The sequence below is a fragment of the Haliotis rufescens genome, unplaced genomic scaffold (genome assembly GCF_023055435.1).
Source record: "Haliotis rufescens isolate VD_foot unplaced genomic scaffold, xgHalRufe1.0.p SCAF_16, whole genome shotgun sequence".
NCBI lineage: Eukaryota > Metazoa > Mollusca > Gastropoda > Lepetellida > Haliotidae > Haliotis > Haliotis rufescens.
The window spans coordinates 32116722-32138813 of NW_025963846.1; the positions used below are offsets into that span (position 1 = coordinate 32116722).

The following is a 22092-nucleotide window of genomic DNA, read 5'->3' on the forward strand; positions in this document are numbered from 1 at the left end:
TCTTTGTCTCTCATATGTATAATGACAAGTGTACATACGATATTCAAAAATATTTAAACAAATATTTTGTTAAACATTCCTAACTGTAAATTATTAGAAACACTACATTAAACACGTTTATATTCAGTGTTCGAAATACCTGCCTGCCCGACCGTCCGAGACGGGTTGATTTCAACTCGGGCTGCCAGATTTTCAAATTCCCCTGCCCGACGGTCGGGTTATATTTCATATGTGAAAGTATTCTAAATATTTCCCGATGATAAGCATTAATTCACATTTAAAGATGAATGATAAAATGTAACCAAAAAGAAACCCCGTTAGCTTATCCTGAGAAACATATGATTATAGTGGGCAGGCGGGTTTTGGTCAGGGCTGGCAAGTATTTCAGGTAGCCAGTCCTGTGGTCTGGCTGAACGTTTTGGGAGTTTCATACCCTGTTAATATGTTATTATTATGAGAGGGGAGTACGCTCTGTCCTAGACTGGTTTGCCTGCCCTAGAGCGTTTGCGCTCTTCGCCTGCAGCCGCTAGGAGACGAAGGGCAGGGTACCAGTCTATCTCTAGTCGACTTATTTCCCCACACAACATTTCGCTGCGGTGAAACCTTGACCCATTTCTGTGTAGGGAGGTAGTAGCACTTTACAGCGCAAATACTTGACGTGTCAGGCTACAGGAGTAAACATGCTATCATTCGGGAGGTAACTCTCATAGAGAAGTATTGTTCATGGTTAAACAAATAATAAGCACTCACAACGTTGTGGGTTTCGATTGTATCAATGTCTGCATGTCTCCCCTGATCTCGGTATTATAAAATAATATTACAACAATGTAGCTATTACTTTGAAAAGATTAATTATGAAGAAATATTGATAACTTTACTACTGTATATACGCTTTATGACAGTAAAGATACTTGCAACAATTTTAAGGTATGCTACAAAATTTCTTTCCGGCGTGTTGATCGCATGTATCAAAGTTATCCTGTCTTATTTTGTTATCTTGCTCAGCCTACCTTAAACATGACACTAAGCATTTTCATCGGAAGCCTTTTAGGATCACTTCTTTTTTTCTTCTTTTCTTGAAATTTCAAGATACTAAGTTAAATTTCATGATGCTGTGTTGAAATTTCATGATGCTGCGTTGAAATTTCAAGTTAAAAGCTTATTTTTTCAACTCTTGAAAATTTAAGTAAACAAAAAAAACAAAAACAAATGACCCTAAAAGGCTTCAGTAGGCTTCCGCAGGATTGAGTATTTTATCCATAATTGTATTCGCAATATTGTAGTAATATATATAGTGGCAGTATTTGTTTAAGTTTGTTTGGACACAAAAATAAGTAATTGATATTTAAATTGCTTCAAACAACTAAATAAGTATCCCAAATTCATTATAGTATGTATAAGCATAAAAAATAAAATTAATAATTGTAATTTACCCGAATTCATTGGTGATATAAGCGGCAAGACCAAGTGAGCATGCATGGCTGAAAGGAGGGATGTAAGCATGAATGAATGATGCATTTTATGGCCTTGCTTTGTCATGCTCAGCTGCACATATACATGTAAATATGATTAATTTACCTGCAAGTATTAATGCTCATTTCTGTATTTGTTCTAATTGATATGTCTGCATGTACTGTTTATAATAATATTATTATTATTATTTTCTCTGCAGACGAGCTGGTAGACACTTAGTGCGGTATCGCCCCCCGGTGTGGTGTACACCCAGGCCCGCGCACCTGGTATACGAGTGACTGAGTTGGGTTCAACGGTGCTTTGAACACTATTCCAGTTATATCACGGGGCCTCAGCTTAATGTGGGAGGAAAGCCCGAAGTGATGCAGGTCTCAGGCGTTTACCACTTTGGTGAAACCCACGAGCGCGGGTATGGTGCTGACAAACCTAGAAACATAATCGGGGCGAACCCACTATCATAGGTTCCTGTCGTGCCTAGGGGACGCAACTCTACAGAGCGAATACCGGCGCCCTAGGCGACTGGGCCACTCGTTCCCCCAACTGGTATTTGTCGTTTATATGTCATTAATACACTATGTATATTGTCTGTCTACTGTGTGTATTTGGCCATGTACAGAAACAGAAATACTGTTCATATGTGTGTGTGTGTATATCTATATATCTATATATCTATATATATATATATGTATGTATATTCTTGTTTATAGCTAGTACGTGTTTACCTACAAGTATGTAAATACTGACCACCACAGGCAGCTCGTGCGCCTACAACCACCTACTGTATCTTATCTCACAAGTATGAAGTTTATACATGTGTACATCTGTGTTTCTAATGCGTGTATTTGTGTTACATCGTAGACCTGATTCACGGTCATACCGTCTGAGAATATAACTATTGGCCATTGACGAACACTGTAGCGTCTGTTGTCTGTCTGAACCACCAGTTCATGTTACAGACAGCTGTAACAATACTTTACTGTCGCTAAGAACCAGCAGTTCACGTTACAGACAGCTGTAACAATACTTTACTGTCGCTGTCTACCAACCAACAGTGCACGTTACAGACAGCTGTAACAATATTTCACTGTTGCTGTCTACGATCCACAAGTACACGTTACAGACAGCTGTAACAATACTTTACTGTCGCTGTCTACCAACCAACAGTGCACGTTACAGACAGCTGTAACAATATTTCACTGTTGCTGTCTACGATCCACAAGTACACGTTACAGACAGCTGTAACAATACTTCACTGTCGCTGTCTACGAACTTTCAGGTCACGTTACAGACAGCTGTAACAATACTTCACTGTTGCTGTCTACGAACCACCACTACACGTTACAGACAGCTGTAACAATACTTCACTGTCGCTGTCTAGGAACCACCACTACACGTTACAGACAGCTGTAACAATACTTTACTGTTGCTGTCTAGGAACCACCACTACACGTTACAGACAGCTGTAACAATACTTTACTGTCGCTGTCTACGGGGGCGGTCGGGTAGCTCAGTGGTTAAAGCGTTCGATCGTGACGCCGAAGACCCGGGTTCGATTCCCGACATGGGTTACAATGTGTGAAGCCCATTTCTGGTGTCCCCCGCCGTGATATTGCTGGAATATTGCTAAAAGCGGCTTAAAACCCGACTCACTCACTCCTTTGCTGTCTACGAACAATCAGATCACGTTACAGACAGCTGTAACAATACTTCACAATTGCTGTCTACGAACAATCAGGACAGCTGTATCTATTGTCCGACTGAACGCATGGTTTTGTTTGTCTACATACTCATGTGGAAATGCACAAACTCGATCCTGACTTGTGTTGATGCCGGTCTACGTCGGAATTCTTTTGACAACCCTTTCACTTTCCTCTTCTGCTTCTTCGCGTCATGTGACGCAGTACTTGCGGCCTCTGGGCGAACATACAGCGTCGTCATTCCATCTTGTCATCAGGTGTCGATGTGTTTTAGACATTATCAAACTGAAGCCAACGTCACGTGTATTCATTTTCAACACGGAAGTTCGGAATATCTGACAACAATAATATTGAGTGAGTGATTTTGGTTTAACGCCGCTTTTAACATTATTCCAGTTATATCATGGCGTGTCAGATTAATGTGGGAGGAAAGCCCGAAGTGATGCAGGTCTTTGACGTTTACCACTTCGGTGTAACCAATGAGCACGGGTATGGTTCTGACAAACCTAGAAACGTAATCGGGGTAAACCGGGATTCGAACCCACAATCATAGCAACTCTGCAGAGCGAATGGATATTTAGACGACTTGGATATCCGTGCTCCCATTTGACAAGGAAGAATGGAAGGTGTTTTCACAAGGCGTTTTGTTCGTTTGTTGTAGTTTAACGCAGCAATATCCCAGTTTTATGACGGCCGTGTGTAAAGGAGTTATTTTCAAACCCTTGGAACAATCCTTGTCACATAGTACATTCTTAAAATAAATTTAATTTGAACATTTTTTTTTTTCATTTAAATGTTTCATTCTTACATATGTTAAGCTGTACTTGCAACTCGAGAAAATTATTCTATACTAAAATTACACAAGGATTTTGAAACACTTAAAGTGACTTTGTTTAACACAAGGTTGAGCTCCCTACTGTTACGATGATTGTCCCTACTGTTACGCTGATTGTCCCTACTGTTACGCTGATTGTCCCTACTCTTACGCTGATTGTCCCTACTGTTACGATGATTGTCCTTACTGTTACGCTGATTGTCCCTACTCTTACGCTGATTGTCCCTACTGTTACGCTGATTGTCCCTACTGTTACGCTGATTGTCCCTACTGTTACGCTGATTGTCCCTACTGTTACGCTGATTGTCCCTACTGATACGCTGATTGTCCCTACTGTTACGACGATTGTCCCTACTGTTACGACGATTGTCCCTACTGTTACGATGATTGTCCCTACTGTTACGCTGATTGTCCCTACTGTTACGCTGATTGTCCCTACTGTTACGTCGATTGTCCTTACTGTTACGCTGATTGTCCCTACTGTTACGCTGATTGTCCTTACTGTTACGACGATTGTCCTTACTGTTACGCTGATTGTCCTTACTGTTACGCTGATTGTCCCTACTGTTACGACGATTGTCCTTACTGTTACGCTGATTGTCCCTACTGTTACGCTGATTGTCCTTACTGTTACGCTGATTGTCCCTACTGTTACGCTGATTGTCCCTACTGATACGATGATTGTCCTTACTGTTACGCTGATTATCCCTACTGTTACGCTGATTGTCCCTACTGTTACGCTGATTGTCCCTACTGTTACGCTGATTGTCCCTACTGTTACGCTGATTGTCCCTACTGTTACGCTGATTGTCCCTACTATTACGCTGATTGTCCCTACTATTACGCTGATTGTCCCTACTGTTACGATGATTGTCCCTACTGTTACGCTGATTGTCCCTACTGATACGCTGATTGTCCCTACTGTTACGATGATTGCACCCACTGTTACGCTGATTGTCCCTACTGTTACGATGATTGCACCCACTGTTACGATGATTGTCCCTACTGTTACGCTGATTGTCCCTACTGATACGATGATTGTCCTTACTGTTACGCTGATTGTCCCTACTGTTACGCTGATTGTCCTTACTGTTACGCTGATTGTCCCTACTGTTACGCTGATTGTCCCTACTGTTACGCTGATTGTCCTTACTGTTACGCTGATTGTCCTTACTGTTACGATGATTGTCCCTACTGATACGATGATTGTCCTTACTGTTACGCTGATTGTCCCTACTGTTACGACGATTGTCCCTACTGATACGATGATTGTCCTTACTGTTACGCTGATTGTCCCTACTGTTACGCTGATTGTCCCTACTGTTACGCTGATTGTCCTTACTGTTACGCTGATTGTCCTTACTGTTACGCTGATTGCCCCTACTGTTACGACGATTGTCCTTACTGTTACGATGATTGTCCCTACTGTTACGCTGATTGTCCCTACTGATACGATGATTGTCCTTACTGTTACGCTGATTGTCCCTACTGTTACGTCGATTGTCCCTACTGTTACGCTGATTGTCCTTACTGTTACGCTGATTGTCCCTACTGTTACAATGATTGTCCTTACTGTTACGCTGATTGTCCCTACTGTTACGCTGATTGTCCCTACTGTTACGCTGATTGTCCCTACTGTTACAATGATTGTCCTTACTGTTACGCTGATTGTCCCTACTGTTACGCTGATTGTCCCTACTGTTACGACGATTGTCCCTACTGATACGATGATTGTCCTTACTGTTACGCTGATTGTCCCTACTGTTACGCTGATTGTCCCTACTGTTACGACGATTGTCCTTACTGTTACGCTGTTTTTCCCTACTGTTACGACGATTGTCCCTACTGTTACGATGATTGTCCTTACTGTTACGCTGATTGTCCCTACTGTTACGATGATTGCACCCACTGTTACGATGATTGTCCCTACTGATACGATGATTGCACCCACTGTTACGATGATTGTCCCTACTGTTACGCTGATTGTCCCTACTGTTACGATGATTGCACCCACTGTTACGCTGATTGTCCCTACTGTTACGACGATTGTCCCTACTGTTACGCTGATTGTCCCTACTGTTACGCTGATTGTCCCTACTGTTATGCTGATTGTCCCTACTGTTACGCTGATTGTCCCTACTGATACGACGATTGTCCCTACTGATACGGTGATTGTCCCTACTGTTACGGTGATTGTCCCTACTGATACGATGATTGTCCTTACTGTTACGCTGATTGTCCCTACTGTTACGGTGATTGTCCCTACTGATACGCTGATTGTCCTTACTGTTACGACGATTGTCCCTACTGTTACGACGATTGTCCTTACTGTTACGGTGATTGTCCCTACTGATACGCTGATTGTCCTTACTGTTACGACGATTGTCCCTACTGTTACGACGATTGTCCTTACTGTTACGACGATTGTCCCTACTGTTACGATGATTGTCCTCACTGTTACGATGATTGTCCTCACTGTTACAATGATTGCCGCCACTGTTACGATGATTGTCCCTAATGTTACGCTGATTGTCCCTACTGATACGACGATTGTCCCTACTGATACGGTGATTGTCCCTACTGTTACGGTGATTGTCCCTACTGATACGATGATTGTCCTTACTGTTACGCTGATTGTCCCTACTGTTACGGTGATTGTCCCTACTGATACGCTGATTGTCCTTACTGTTACGACGATTGTCCCTACTGTTACGACGATTGTCCTTACTGTTACGGTGATTGTCCCTACTGATACGCTGATTGTCCTTACTGTTACGACGATTGTCCCTACTGTTACGACGATTGTCCTTACTGTTACGGTGATTGTCCTTACTGATACGCTGATTGTCCCTACTGTTACGACGATTGTCCTTACTGTTACGACGATTGTCCCTACTGTTACGATGATTGTCCTCACTGTTACGATGATTGTCCTCACTGTTACAATGATTGCCGCCACTGTTACGATGATTGTCCCTAATGTTAGAAATGGATTTTATTGTGACTGTTACCTATAATTTAGCTTCAAAGAAAGTAAAATACAGATGTAACGGATGTACATAGGCATTGTTCACAAGGTCCTGTTACAAAGGGCAAGTATTCTAGTCATACCGTTGTAACAGTAGGGACAATTTGTATATATATTTTCACAAATACAAAATGTCATGAAAATAAAACCACCTGTTTTCTGATGTTGCATCCTTATACTGTAGTTGATAGATTTATGAAATTTCAATTTCTTTCTTTTTTCACTTATTGCCAAGTGAAATTGTTAGGAAATGTGAAAATGACTCAAATAATTAATCGCGTCTTGGCCACAACCTCGATACGATGACATGCATACAACCACGTCAGTGAGTCTGACCACCCGTGAGTCGCCTCTTGCGACAAGTGATGTTGTATGTGTTGTGCTCAGAACGACCCGGCCGTCTCCCCATACCCTCTCTGGAGACCGCGTTGATCAGACCGCATTTGTCGTTAAAGGGACACAACTCTTCAAGCCTTGATCACCACATCACTGAGAATATTGCCAACAGCTCAACATCCTGAGATCGAACCACCCAGAAAGGAAAATATTTAGCTGTTGTTTCTGGGAAACCTTTTAACTATTTTTCTATAACCCTACTTCTCATCTTAAAGTACTCATGGAAATGGAAAACAAACTGTTTTGCTGGATAACAAAACAACTGGAAAAGTACTAGTCTGGATTTGCTAGTTTTATCTCACTGCTCAATACAAAATGTACTTTACAGGAGGTAATTTGTAGGCACTTTCAACATTCAAAAATAAAACTAAGTCCAAATTGACATGGCAGAAACAGGCTATAGGCATTATGCAAATTAGCCTGGGAAAAAAGTTATCAAAACAACAATAAAAATAACAGCTATGTTTATGTACATAATAATAATGACATGTAAGTTGTTGTTTGAGAAGGGAGTATGTTACTTTTACGTTCTGATATTTTGACGATGATTCACTATCCCACAATGCCACTCACAAATCACTAACCACTGACAAATCACATGTACGTGGGTTTCAAGCACCTGTTTTCACCTGTCGTCAAGGTGTCATAGGCCATGGACATTCACCTTGATCTACTAACACCAGGTAATGTTTCACAATAGTCTGTTTTGTTCATATTTTTACACACTTTTACGTGTAAAAAGACATAAAAACCTTTGATACGCTGTATTTGTGCCAAGGCCCAATTAGTATATTTTGTATATTAACTGCATTTATTTAAAAACTGAGATCGAAAAAAGAGTTTTTTTTCATTTCCGTGAGTACTTTAATAAGAAATCTGCTTGAAACACGAATAGTAAGTGTGTCCATTGTGGTGACAGTGCGGCGCTTTAACACCCTGATCAACATTAATTAGACAAAACCAACCACTGGTGCCAACAATTTATTGATTATATATCGAACACGTGTAATGCGATGAGACAGCAACATTAATTCTCGAAATATCAAATACAAATATTGTGCACAAGCAGTGTCATACAACACGGAGAAACATATAACATGCCAGACCAGCGCCTGGAGAGAGTTTTCTGTGCACTCCCACGGCTATAACCCCCATCAATGAAGCTACACGTTAACAAGGGGTGAGTGAGTGAGTATGGTTTTAAGCCGCTTTTAGCAATATTTAACAATATCACGGCGGGGGACACCAGAAATGGTCTTCACACATGTACCCATGTCGGGATTCGAACCCGGGTCTTGGGAATGACAAGAGAACGCTTTAACCACTAGGCTACCCGACCGCCCCCGTTAACTAGGATACGGAGCGGGGGTACATGACGGAGCGGGGGTACATGACGGAGCAGGGGTACATGACGGAGCAGGGGCACATGACGGAGCGGGGGTACATGACGGAGCGGGGGTACATGACGGAGCGGGGGTACATGACGGAGCGGGGGTACATGACTGGGGTACATGACGGAGCGGGGGTACATGACGGAGCGGGGGTACATGACGGAGCGGGGGTACATGACTGGGGTACATGACGGAGCGGGGGTACATGACGGAGCGGGGGTACATGACGGAGCGGGGGTACATGACGGAGCGGGGGCACATGACGGAGCGGGGGTACATGACGGAGCGGGGGTACATGACGGAGCGGGGGCACATGACGGAGCGGGGGTACATGGACGGGGAAGCATTGCGAGGAGTCACCCCGTGTTGCCAACAAGGGTTCAGAAACGTACTACATGAAGGATGGAGTATATCGGATGGTGATGACTGTATGTACATGTGTCAGAACTATTACTATTGCACGATTACATTTTGTAGTTAGTCGTTCTACCACCAGGGGGCACTCAAGAAAAGGTTCAGAGCAGTAATTATACAGTAAACTACGTTTATAACGAACACGCTTATAACGAACTGACCGATATATCGAACTTATTTTTTATTTTTAGTCCCGGCCATTTGTTGTATTTTTGCTGTATGTATGCTCATAACGAACTACGGTTATTACGATCTAAACTTAGTGGTCCATTTGAGTTCGTTATAACCATAGTTTACCGTATCAACACTAGCATGTCAGATCCAGTATATATGATGTAAATTGGGATTTGAAAAAAACATCATTTCGACGAGACATCTCGACAGTTTGCTATAGAAACACTTATTCAATATTAACAATATATATAATAGATGCATACCTAACTGGGGTACTCGAGTTACCTGCCCTTGTGATGCACGTCAACAGGGCGACACGAGAACTGACTATTCAGGTCGACAACAAATAAGACGGTGAATATGTTAACAATATAAGGTAACTGCTATTACGATCATGAAACCACGGAGATCAGGCCAGGATTATCGCCTCCCGGGTGAAGCACACAAAACATGTATACATTCGGAACATTCACGTGTGACCCGGTATACTAAGCGGAGACATATACACACACTGTAACTTTCTCCTGTGGGGAGGAGTTTTCAACCAACCCCTACTACTGCCTAAAAGTAGTTGTCAGTTACAGCAGCAACCCCAGCTTTTCCAAAAAGCTCTATCATCTACGTCGGTTACACGTGACTGTAATGCAGGGCTGGTTACATGTAACTGTCTTATGTGTGACTGGTTACATGTTACTGTCTGACCTGTGACTGGTTACATGTAACAGTCTGATGTGTGGCTGTTACATGAAACTGTCTGATGTGTTGCTGGTTACATGTAACTGTCTGATGTGTGGCTGGTTACATGTAACTGTCTGATGTGTGGCTGGTTACATGTAACTGTCTGATGTGTGGCTGGTTACATGTAACAGTCTGATGTGTGGCTGGTTACATGTGACTGTCTGATGTGTGGCTGGTTACATGTAACTGTCTGATGTGTGGCTGATTCCAAGTAACTGTCTGATGTGTTGCTGGTTACATGTAACTGTCTGATGTGTGGCTGGTTACATGTAACGTTCTGATGTGTTGCTGGTTACATGTAACTGTCTGATGTGTGGCTGGTTACATGTAACTGTCGAATTTGTGGCTGATTCCAAGCAACTGTCTGATGTGTGGCTGGTTACATGTGACTGTAATGCAGGGCTGGTTACATGTAACTGTCTGATGTGTGGATGGTTACATGTAACTGTCTTATGTGTGACTTGTTACATGTAACTGTCAGATGTGTGGCAGGTTACATGTAACTGTCTGATGTGTGGCTGGTTACATGTGACTGTCTGATGTATGGCTGGTTTCATGTAACTGTCTGATGTGTGGTTGTTACATGTGACTGTCTGATGTGTGGCTGTTACATGAAAATGTCTGATGTGTGGCTGGTTACATGTAACTGTCTGATGTGTGGCTGGTTACATGTAACTGTCTGATGTGTGGCTGTTACATGAAACTGTCTGATGTGTGGCTGGTTACATGTAACTGTCTGATGTGTGGCTGGTTACATGTAACTGTCTGATGTGTGGCTGGTTACATGTAACTGTCTGATGTGTGGCTGGTTACATGTGACTGTCTGATGTGTGACTGGTTACATGTAACTGTCTGATGTGTGGCTGGTTACATGTAACTGTCTAATGTGTGTCTGGTTACATGTAACTGTCTAATGTGTGGCTGGTTACATGTAACTGTCTGATGTGTGGCTGGTTACATGTAACTGTCTGATGTGTGTCTGGTTACATGTAACTGTCTGATGTGTGGCTGGTTACATGTAACTGTCTGATGTGTGGCTGGTTACATGTAACTGTCTGATGTGTGTCTGGTTACATGTAACTGTCTGATGTGTGGCTGGTTACATGTAACTGTCTGATGTGTGTCTGGTTACATGTAACTGTCTAATGTGTGGCTGGTTACATGTAACTGTCTGATGTGTGGCTGGTTACATGTAACTGTCTGATGTGTGTCTGGTTACATGTAACTGTCTGATGTGTGGCTGGTTACATGTAACTGTCTGATGTGTGTCTGATTACATGTAACTGTCTAATGTGTGTCTGGTTACATGTAACTGTCTAATGTGTGTCTGGTTACAAGTAACTGTTTGATGTGTGACTGGTTACATGTAACTGTCTGATGTGTGGCTGGTTACATGTAACTGTCTAATGTGTGGCTGGTTACATGTGACAGTCTGATGTGTGGCTGGTTACATGTAACTGTCTCATGTGTTGCTTGTTACATGTAACTGTTTGATGTGTGACTGGTTACATGTAACTGTCTGATGTGTGGCTGGTTACATGTAACTGTCTCATGTGTGTCTGGTTACATGTAACTGTTTGATGTGTGGCTGGTTACATGTAACTGTTTGATGTGTGGCTGGTTACATGTAACTGTCTGATGTGTAGCTGGTTACATGTAACTGTCTGATGTGTGGCTGGTTACATGTAACTGTTTGATGTGTGGCTGGTTAGATGTAACTGTCTGATATGTGGCTAGTTACATGTAACTGTTTGATGTTGGCTGGTTACATGTAACTGTCTGATGTGTATCTGGTTACATGTAACTGTCTGATGTGTGGCTGGTTACATGTGACTGTTTGATGTGTGGCTGGTTACATGTAACTGTCTGATGTGTGGCTGGTTACATGTAACTGTCTGATGTGTATCTGGTTACATGTAACTGTCTGATGTGTGGCTGGTTACATGTGACTGTTTGATGTGTGGCTGGTTACATGTAACTGTCAGATCTGTGGCTGGTTACATGTAACTGTCTGATGTGTGGCTGGTTACATGTAACTGTCTGATGTGTGGCTGGTTACATGTAACTGTCTGATGTGTTGCTTGTTACATGTAACTGTTTGATGTGTGGCTGGTTACATGTGACTGTCTGATGTGTGGCTGGTTACATGTAACTGTCTGATGTGTGGCTGGTTACATGTAACTGTCTGATGTGTGGCTGGTTACATGTGACTGTTTGATGTGTGGCTGGTTACATGTAACTGTCTGATGTGTGGCTGGTTACATGTAACTGTCTGATGTGTGGCTGGTTACATGTAACTGTCTGACGTGTGGCTGGTTACATGTGACTGTTTGATGTGTGGCTGGTTACATGTGACTGTCTGATGTGTGGCTGGTTACATGTAACTGTCTGATGTGTGGCTGGTTACATGTAACTGTCTGACGTGTGGCTGGTTACATGTAACTGTCTGATGTGTGGCTGGTTTGCTTGTAACTGTCTGATGTGTGGCTGGTTACATGTGACTGTTTGATGTGTGGCTGGTTACATGTAACTGTCTGATGTGTGGCTGGTTACATGTAACTGTCTGATGTGTGGCTGGTTTGCTTGTAACTGTCTGATGTGTGGCTGGTTACATGTGACTGTTTGATGTGTGACTGGTTACATGTGACTGTTTGATGTGTGGCTGCTTACATGTAACTGTCTGACGTGTAGCTGGTTACATGTAACTGTCTGATGTGTGGCTGGTTACATGTGACTGTTTGATGTTTGGCTGGTTACATGTGACTGTTTGATGTGTGGCTGGTTACATGTAACTGTCTGATGTGTGCCTGGTTACATGTAACTGTCTGATGTGTGGCTGGTTACATGTGACTGTTTGATGTGTGGCTGGTTACATGTAACTGTCTGATGTGTGCCTGGTTACATGTAACTGTCTGATGTGTGGCTGGTTACATGTAACTGTCTGATGTGTGGCTGGGTACATGTAACTGTCTGATGTGTGACTGGTTACATGTGACTGTTTGATGTGTGGCTGCTTACATGTAACTGTCTGACGTGTAGCTGGTTACATGTAACTGTCTGATGTGTGGCTGGTTACATGTGACTGTTTGATGTTTGGCTGGTTACATGTGACTGTTTGATGTGTGGCTGGTTACGTGTAACTGTCTGATGTGTGGCTGGTTACATGTAACTGTCTGATGTGTGGCTGGTTACATGTAGCTGTCTGATGTGTGACTGGTTACATGTAACTGTCTGATGTGTGGCTGGTTACATGTAACTGTCTGATGTGTGGCTGGTTACATGTAACTGTCTGATGTGTGGCTGGTTACATGTAACTGTCTGATGTGTGGCTGGTTACATGTAACTGTCTGATGTGTGGCTGGTTACATGTAACTGTCTGATGTGTGACTGGTTACATGTGACTGTTTGATGTGTGGCTGCTTACATGTAACTGTCTGACGTGTAGCTGGTTACATGTAACTGTCTGATGTGTGGCTGGTTACATGTGACTGTTTGATGTATGGCTGGTTACATGTAACTGTCTGACGTGTGGCTGGTTACATGTAACTGTCTGACGTGTGGCTGGTTACATGTAACAGTCTGATGTGTGGCTGGTTACATGTAACTGTCTGATGTGTGGCTGGTTACATGCAACTGTCTGATGTATGGCTGATTCCAAGTAACTGTCTGATGTGTGGCTGGTTACATGTGACTGTTTGATGTGTGGCTGGTTACATGTAACTGTCTGATGTGTGGCTGATTCGAAGTAACTGTCTGATGTGTGGCTGGTTACATGTGACTGTTTGATGTGTGGCTGGTTACATGTAACTGTCTGATGTGTGGCTGGTTACATGTAACTGTCTGATGTGTGGCTGGTTTGCTTGTAACTGTCTGATGTGTGGCTGGTTACATGTGACTGTTTGATGTGTGACTGGTTACATGTGACTGTTTGATGTGTGGCTGCTTACATGTAACTGTCTGACGTGTAGCTGGTTACATGTAACTGTCTGATGTGTGGCTGGTTACATGTGACTGTTTGATGTTTGGCTGGTTACATGTGACTGTTTGATGTGTGGCTGGTTACATGTAACTGTCTGATGTGTGCCTGGTTACATGTAACTGTTTGATGTGTGGCTGGTTACATGTGACTGTTTGATGTGTGGCTGGTTACATGTAACTGTCTGATGTGTGCCTGGTTACATGTAACTGTCTGATGTGTGGCTGGTTACATGTAACTGTCTGATGTGTGGCTGGGTACATGTAACTGTCTGATGTGTGACTGGTTACATGTGACTGTTTGATGTGTGGCTGCTTACATGTAACTGTCTGACGTGTAGCTGGTTACATGTAACTGTCTGATGTGTGGCTGGTTACATGTGACTATTTGATGTTTGGCTGGTTACATGTGACTGTTTGATGTGTGGCTGGTTACATGTAACTGTCTGATGTGTGGCTGGTTACATGTAACTGTCTGATGTGTGGCTGGTTACATGTAACTGTCTGATGTGTGACTGGTTACATGTAACTGTCTGATGTGTGGCTGGTTACGTGTAACTGTCTCATGTGTGGCTGGTTACATGTAACTGTCTGATGTGTGGATGGTTACATGTAACTGTCTGATGTGTGGCTGGTTACATGTAACTGTCTGATGTGTGGCTGGTTACATGTAACTGTCTGATGTGTGACTGGTTACATGTGACTGTTTGATGTGTGGCTGCTTACATGTAACTGTCTGACGTGTAGCTGGTTACATGTAACTGTCTGATGTGTGCCTGGTTACATGTAACTGTCTGATGTGTGGCTGGTTACATGTGACTGTTTGATGTGTGGCTGGTTACATGTAACTGTCTGATGTGTGCCTGGTTACATGTAACTGTCTGATGTGTGGCTGGTTACATGTAACTGTCTGATGTGTGGCTGGGTACATGTAACTGTCTGATGTGTGACTGGTTACATGTGACTGTTTGATGTGTGGCTGCTTACATGTAACTGTCTGACGTGTAGCTGGTTACATGTAACTGTCTGATGTGTGGCTGGTTACATGTGACTGTTTGATGTTTGGCTGGTTACATGTGACTGTTTGATGTGTGGCTGGTTACGTGTAACTGTCTGATGTGTGGCTGGTTACATGTAACTGTCTGATGTGTGGCTGGTTACATGTAGCTGTCTGATGTGTGACTGGTTACATGTAACTGTCTGATGTGTGGCTGGTTACATGTAACTGTCTGATGTGTGGCTGGTTACATGTAACTGTCTGATGTGTGGCTGGTTACATGTAACTGTCTGATGTGTGGCTGGTTACATGTAACTGTCTGATGTGTGGCTGGTTACATGTAACTGTCTGATGTGTGACTGGTTACATGTGACTGTTTGATGTGTGGCTGCTTACATGTAACTGTCTGACGTGTAGCTGGTTACATGTAACTGTCTGATGTGTGGCTGGTTACATGTGACTGTTTGATGTATGGCTGGTTACATGTAACTGTCTGACGTGTGGCTGGTTACATGTAACTGTCTGACGTGTGGCTGGTTACATGTAACAGTCTGATGTGTGGCTGGTTACATGTAACTGTCTGATGTGTGGCTGGTTACATGCAACTGTCTGATGTATGGCTGATTCCAAGTAACTGTCTGATGTGTGGCTGGTTACATGTGACTGTTTGATGTGTGGCTGGTTACATGTAACTGTCTGATGTGTGGCTGATTCGAAGTAACTGTCTGATGTGTGGCTGGTTACATGTGACTGTTTGATGTGTGGCTGGTTACATGTAACTGTCTGATGTGTGGCTGGTTACATGTAACTGTCTGATGTGTGGCTGGTTTGCTTGTAACTGTCTGATGTGTGGCTGGTTACATGTGACTGTTTGATGTGTGACTGGTTACATGTGACTGTTTGATGTGTGGCTGCTTACATGTAACTGTCTGACGTGTAGCTGGTTACATGTAACTGTCTGATGTGTGGCTGGTTACATGTGACTGTTTGATGTTTGGCTGGTTACATGTGACTGTTTGATGTGTGGCTGGTTACATGTAACTGTCTGATGTGTGCCTGGTTACATGTAACTGTTTGATGTGTGGCTGGTTACATGTGACTGTTTGATGTGTGGCTGGTTACATGTAACTGTCTGATGTGTGCCTGGTTACATGTAACTGTCTGATGTGTGGCTGGTTACATGTAACTGTCTGATGTGTGGCTGGGTACATGTAACTGTCTGATGTGTGACTGGTTACATGTGACTGTTTGATGTGTGGCTGCTTACATGTAACTGTCTGACGTGTAGCTGGTTACATGTAACTGTCTGATGTGTGGCTGGTTACATGTGACTATTTGATGTTTGGCTGGTTACATGTGACTGTTTGATGTGTGGCTGGTTACATGTAACTGTCTGATGTGTGGCTGGTTACATGTAACTGTCTGATGTGTGGCTGGTTACATGTAACTGTCTGATGTGTGACTGGTTACATGTAACTGTCTGATGTGTGGCTGGTTACGTGTAACTGTCTCATGTGTGGCTGGTTACATGTAACTGTCTGATGTGTGGATGGTTACATGTAACTGTCTGATGTGTGGCTGGTTACATGTAACTGTCTGATGTGTGGCTGGTTACATGTAACTGTCTGATGTGTGACTGGTTACATGTGACTGTTTGATGTGTGGCTGCTTACATGTAACTGTCTGACGTGTAGCTGGTTACATGTAACTGTCTGATGTGTGGCTGGTTACATGTGACTGTTTGATGTATGGCTGGTTACATGTAACTGTCTGACGTGTGGCTGGTTACATGTAACTGTCTGACGTGTGGCTGGTTACATGTAACTGTCTGATGTGTGGCTGGTTACATGTAACTGTCTGATGTGTGGCTGGTTACATGCAACTGTCTGATGTATGGCTGATTCCAAGTAACTGTCTGATGTGTGGCTGGTTACATGTGACTGTTTGATGTGTGGCTGGTTACATGTAACTGTCTGATGTGTGGCTGATTCCAAGTAACTGTCTGATGTGTGGCTGGTTACATGTGACTGTTTGATGTGTGGCTGGTTACATGTAACTGTCTGATGTGTAGCTGGTTACATGTAACTGTTTGATGTGTGGCTGGTTACATGTGAATGTTTGATGTGTGGCTGGTTACATGTAACTGTCTGACGTGTGGCTGGTTACATGTAACTGTCAGATCTGTGGCTGGTTACAAGTGACTGTTTGATGTGTGGCTGGTTACATGTAACTGTTTGATGTGTGGCTGGTTACATGTAACTGCCTGAAGTGTGGCTGGTTACATGTAACTGTCTGATGTGTGGCTGGTTACATGTGACTGTCTGATGTGTGGCTGGTTTGCTTGTAACTGTCTGATGTGTGGCTGGTTACATGTGACTGTCTGATGTGTGGCTGGTTACATGTAACTGTCTGATGTGTGGCTGGTTACATGTAACTGTCTGATGTGTGGCTGGTTACATGTAACTGTCTGATGTGTGGCTGGTTACATGTAACTGTCTGATGTGTGGCTGGTTACATGTAACTGTCTGATGTGTGGCTGGTTACATGTAACTGTCTGATGTGTGGCTGGTTACATGTAACTGTCTGATGTGTGGCTGGTTACATGTAACTGTCTGATGTGTGACTGGTTACATGTAACTGTACATTTGGCTGGTTACTAGTAACTGTCTGATGTGTGGCTGGTTACATGTAACTGTCTGATGTGTGGCTGGTTACATGTAACTGTCTGATGTGTCGCTGGTTACATGTAACTGTACATTTGGCTGGTTACGTGTGACTGTTTGATGTGTGGCTGGTTACATGCAACTGTGTGATGTGTGGCTGGTTACACGTTACTGTTTGGGCTGTGGACGGGTTGTAAGTAATCGGAGTCAATGATTTCGGCATACTCTGGTTCGACACTGTGGTACACTGGGCCAGCTGTGTCATCTGTGTTCGACACACCCAAGTAGACATGTTCAGATGAATTCGTGATCGATGCAGTAGTCGCGTATGGGCTCGAATCAGATGGCATGGCTGACGGCGGTGGCTTCGTCATTTGAGGTGCGTTCCCAGACTTCTCCTTTGCAGGCGCAGTGACAGGCTTTCGTTTTCGACTAAAAACACAAAATTCAAAATGAGTTAGTCATTCCCATACGACACCCCCAAACCCGCTGTCATGTCCCCAGGCGCGTTCAGACAACTCTTGTCATATCTCCTCCCACCCCCACACAGACACACAGTTCTAGCCATAACCCATGCAAAGACTCACTATTCTAACCCCCCCCACCACCCCCCACCACCACACACACACACTTTTCTAACCTCACCCCCACACAGACCCACTATTCTAACCCCGCCCCACATAGATTCACTATTCTAACCCCGCCCCACATAGACTCACTATTCTAACCCCGCCCCACATAGACTCACTATTCTAACCCAACCCCACCCCCACAGACTCACTATTCTAACTCCACCCACACAGACTCACTATTCTAACCCCCCCCCCCCCCCCCCCCCCCCACACACACACACTTTTCTAACCTCACCCCCACACAGACCCACTATTCTAACCCCACCCCAAATAGACTCACTATTCTAACCCCATCCCCCCCACACACACACTTTTCTAACCTCACCCCCACACAGACCCACTATTCTAACCCCACCCCAAATAGACTCACTATTCTAACCCCATCCCCCCCCACACACACACACTTTTCTAACCTCACCCCCACACAGACCCACTATTCTAACCCCATCCCCCCCCCCCCACACACACTTTTCTAACCTCACCCCCACACAGACTCACTATTCTAACCCCATCCCCCCCACACACACACACTTTTCTAACCTCACCCTCACACAGACCCACTATTCTAACCCCGCCCCACATAGACTCACTATTCTAACCCAACCCCACCCCCACAGACTCACTATTCTAACCCCACCCCACATAGACTCACTATTCTAACCTCACCCCCACACAGACCCACTATTCTAACTCCGCCCCACATAGACTCACTATTCTAACCCCGCCCCACATAGACTCACTATTCTAACCCAACCCCACCCCCACAGACTCACTATTCTAACCCCCCCCCCCCCCCCCCCCCCACACACACACACACTTTTCTAACCTCACCCCCACACAGACCCACTATTCTAACTCCGCCCCACATAGACTCACTATTCTAACCCCGCCCCACATAGACTCACTATTCTAACCCCACCCCACCCACACAGACACACTATTCTAACCCCATCCACACAGACTCACTATTCTAACCCCATTCCCACACAGACCCACTATTCTAACCCCATCCCCAAACAGACCCACTATTCTAACCCCATCCCCACACAGATTCACTATTCTAACCCTATCCCCACACAGACTCACAATTATAACCCCACCCCCACACAGATCCAGTGTTCTAACCCCACCCTCACACAGACTCACAATTCAGACGGCGGTGGCATCGATATTGTCATTGGAGGTGCGTTCACAGACTTCTCCTTTGAAAACACAGTGACAGGCTTTCGTTTTCGACTAAAAACACAAAATTCAAAATGAGTTAGTCATTCCCAAACGACACCCAAACCCTCACACAGACTCACTTTTCTAACCCCCCCCCACCCCCCCCCCCCCCCCCCCACACACACACACACTTTTCTTACCTCACCCCCACACAGACCCACTATTCTAACCCCACCCACACAGACCCACTATTCTAACCCCTTCCTCACACACACACACTTTTCTAACCCCACCCACACACAGACCCACTATTCTAACCCCATCCCCCCCCCCCCCCCCCCCCCCCCCCCCACACACACACTTTTCTAACCTCACCCCCACACAAACCCACTATTCTAACTCCGCCCCACATAGACTCACTTTTCTAACCCCGCCCCACATAGACTCACTATTCTAACCCCACCCCACCCACACAGACACACTATTCTAACCCCATCCCCACACAGACCCACTATTCTAACCCCATCCCCACACAGACTCACTATTCTAACCCCATCCCCACACAGACTCACTATTCTAACCCCATCCACACACAGACTCACAATTATAACCCCACCCCAACACAGATCCAGTGTTCTAACCCTACCCTCACACAGACTCACAATTCTAACCCCACCCCACACAGACTCACTTTTCTAACCCCACCCCCACACGGACCCTCTGTGCTACCCCCACCCCAACCCAGAGCTCTTTCCTACCCACAGACACCCCTCCGAATTCAACTTTTCCAAAAACATGTGAAGTTTTGCCACTCACAGTTTGAGTACCAACAGGACGACGGCAACCACGACGACAGCGAAACCCAAGAGGACACCGCACACAACTCCAGCTATGGCACCTGGACAACATACATCGGTGTATATACTACTTGTGTGTCAAAGTTCATGTACAACATTCCCTATATAATCAAGGCAAAGGTATGTAATTCCATTGGGATGCTTGTAATGTAATTTCCAAATACATGTGAAAAAGTTTTATTGATGCAAAAAACTCACAAAATGCCCACCCAACTGTATTATAAGTGCACAGCATGACGTCATGACAGCATCGTATACTACAGACAGAGGACATGACGTCACGACACGGAACATGACGTCAGGACACAAGACATACACACACAGCGTGATGGCCATTGTGTCCATATTGCAGATGGACATCCCACGGTATTTGTTCTGCTGCCTATGTATAATGACTTTGAAATCTAATCTTGAACCTTGCGACTTTATAAGTGATACATGTATTAAAAATAAACACCTGTGACACTCTCAACCATCATGGCTCATGACCCGTAAGATAATGACAAAAAAAATTCCAGTTACGTTTTACCCTAGAGCATGAGTGAGTGAGTGAGTTGGGTTTAACGCCGCTTTTAACAGTATTCCAGTTATATCACGGCGTGTCAGCTAAATTTGGGAGGAAACCCCGAAGTGATGCGGGTCTTTGACGTTTACAACTTCGGTGAAGATTCCGGGTTAGAATAGGTCTTCAGCAACCCATGCTTGCCGTAAAAGGCGACTATGCTTGTCGTAAAAAGCGACTAACGGGATCGGGTGGTCAGGCTCGCTGACTTGGTTGATACATGTCATCGATCCCAATTGCGTGGATTGATGCTTACAGATATGGATGCTTACAGATATGGATTGTCTGGTCCAGACTCGATTATTTTACAGACCGCCGTCATATAGCTGGAATATTGCTGAGTGCGGCGTTAAACAACAAACAAACAAACAAACAAAAACTTCGGTGAAACCCACGAGCACGGGTATGGTGCTGACAAACCTAGAAACGTAATCAGGGTGAACCGGGATTCGAACCCACAATCATAGGTTTCTTGCGTGCACGTCGAATTGCGGCGCCTTAGACGACTGGGCCACCCGTGCCCCCCACCCCTCCCCCCCTCCTCGAGCATGAAGCATACCCGATCTTTTACAAGTTCACATTTTACTCAATATAACGCTATGTATATTTTTGATATTTCTTTGCTTGACGTCTTTCCAATTAGAAAAGTTGCTGACAAGCAGAAGGAATAACGGTGAATCTGATCAGTCATATCTGTAAATGTTTTACCGAGGGAGACAGCAGGTTCCTGGCTCCTATCTTGAGATCCGCCACCAGGTACCGTGATGGCTGCCATCGTCTTTGTCGTCCCGCCGCCATCAGCTGTGCAAGACGTAAGTTGTTCCTTATTTTCGATCACAGTAATCGTCCTCTGTCAATTTTGTAATCTAAACCACGTTCTACCGGGATAATGGACAGGCTCCAGAACGGGTATATCAGCATTTCTCAATATTCTGTCAGTTGCTGCAGGTAGAGCTTATTTTATTTTATTAATTAAGGAATTAACTTCACTTTGTCAGTGACGTTGCATCGCGAAGTGCATCAACTCACATGAGCACCTTGATTAATAACATGAAAAGATTTGAAAAATATGTGTGCACATGCTTTTCAAATCCTG

At 44.2% G+C, this 22092-nt stretch overlaps 1 protein-coding gene across 2 annotated transcripts in view; it reads right to left on the reverse strand.

The window, feature by feature from the left end:
- Positions 1 to 17683: 17683 nt before the first annotated feature.
- The window catches only part of LOC124113495, a 41889-nt gene continuing 37480 nt past the window's right edge, over positions 17684 to 22092 (reverse strand). The window contains exons 7-10 of one of the 2 annotated variants that reach the window (XM_048397132.1): positions 21705 to 21797; positions 20394 to 20475; positions 19560 to 19649; positions 17684 to 18213 (exon numbers count right to left, since the gene is read on the reverse strand). In XM_048397132.1, the coding sequence (XP_048253089.1) occupies positions 17943 to 18213; positions 19560 to 19649; positions 20394 to 20475; positions 21705 to 21797 (536 nt within the window). In that variant the 3' untranslated portion in view covers positions 17684 to 17942. The remainder of the gene's footprint in view (positions 18214 to 19559; positions 19650 to 20393; positions 20476 to 21704; positions 21798 to 22092) is intronic. The other variant, XM_048397133.1, reaches the window with a different exon arrangement.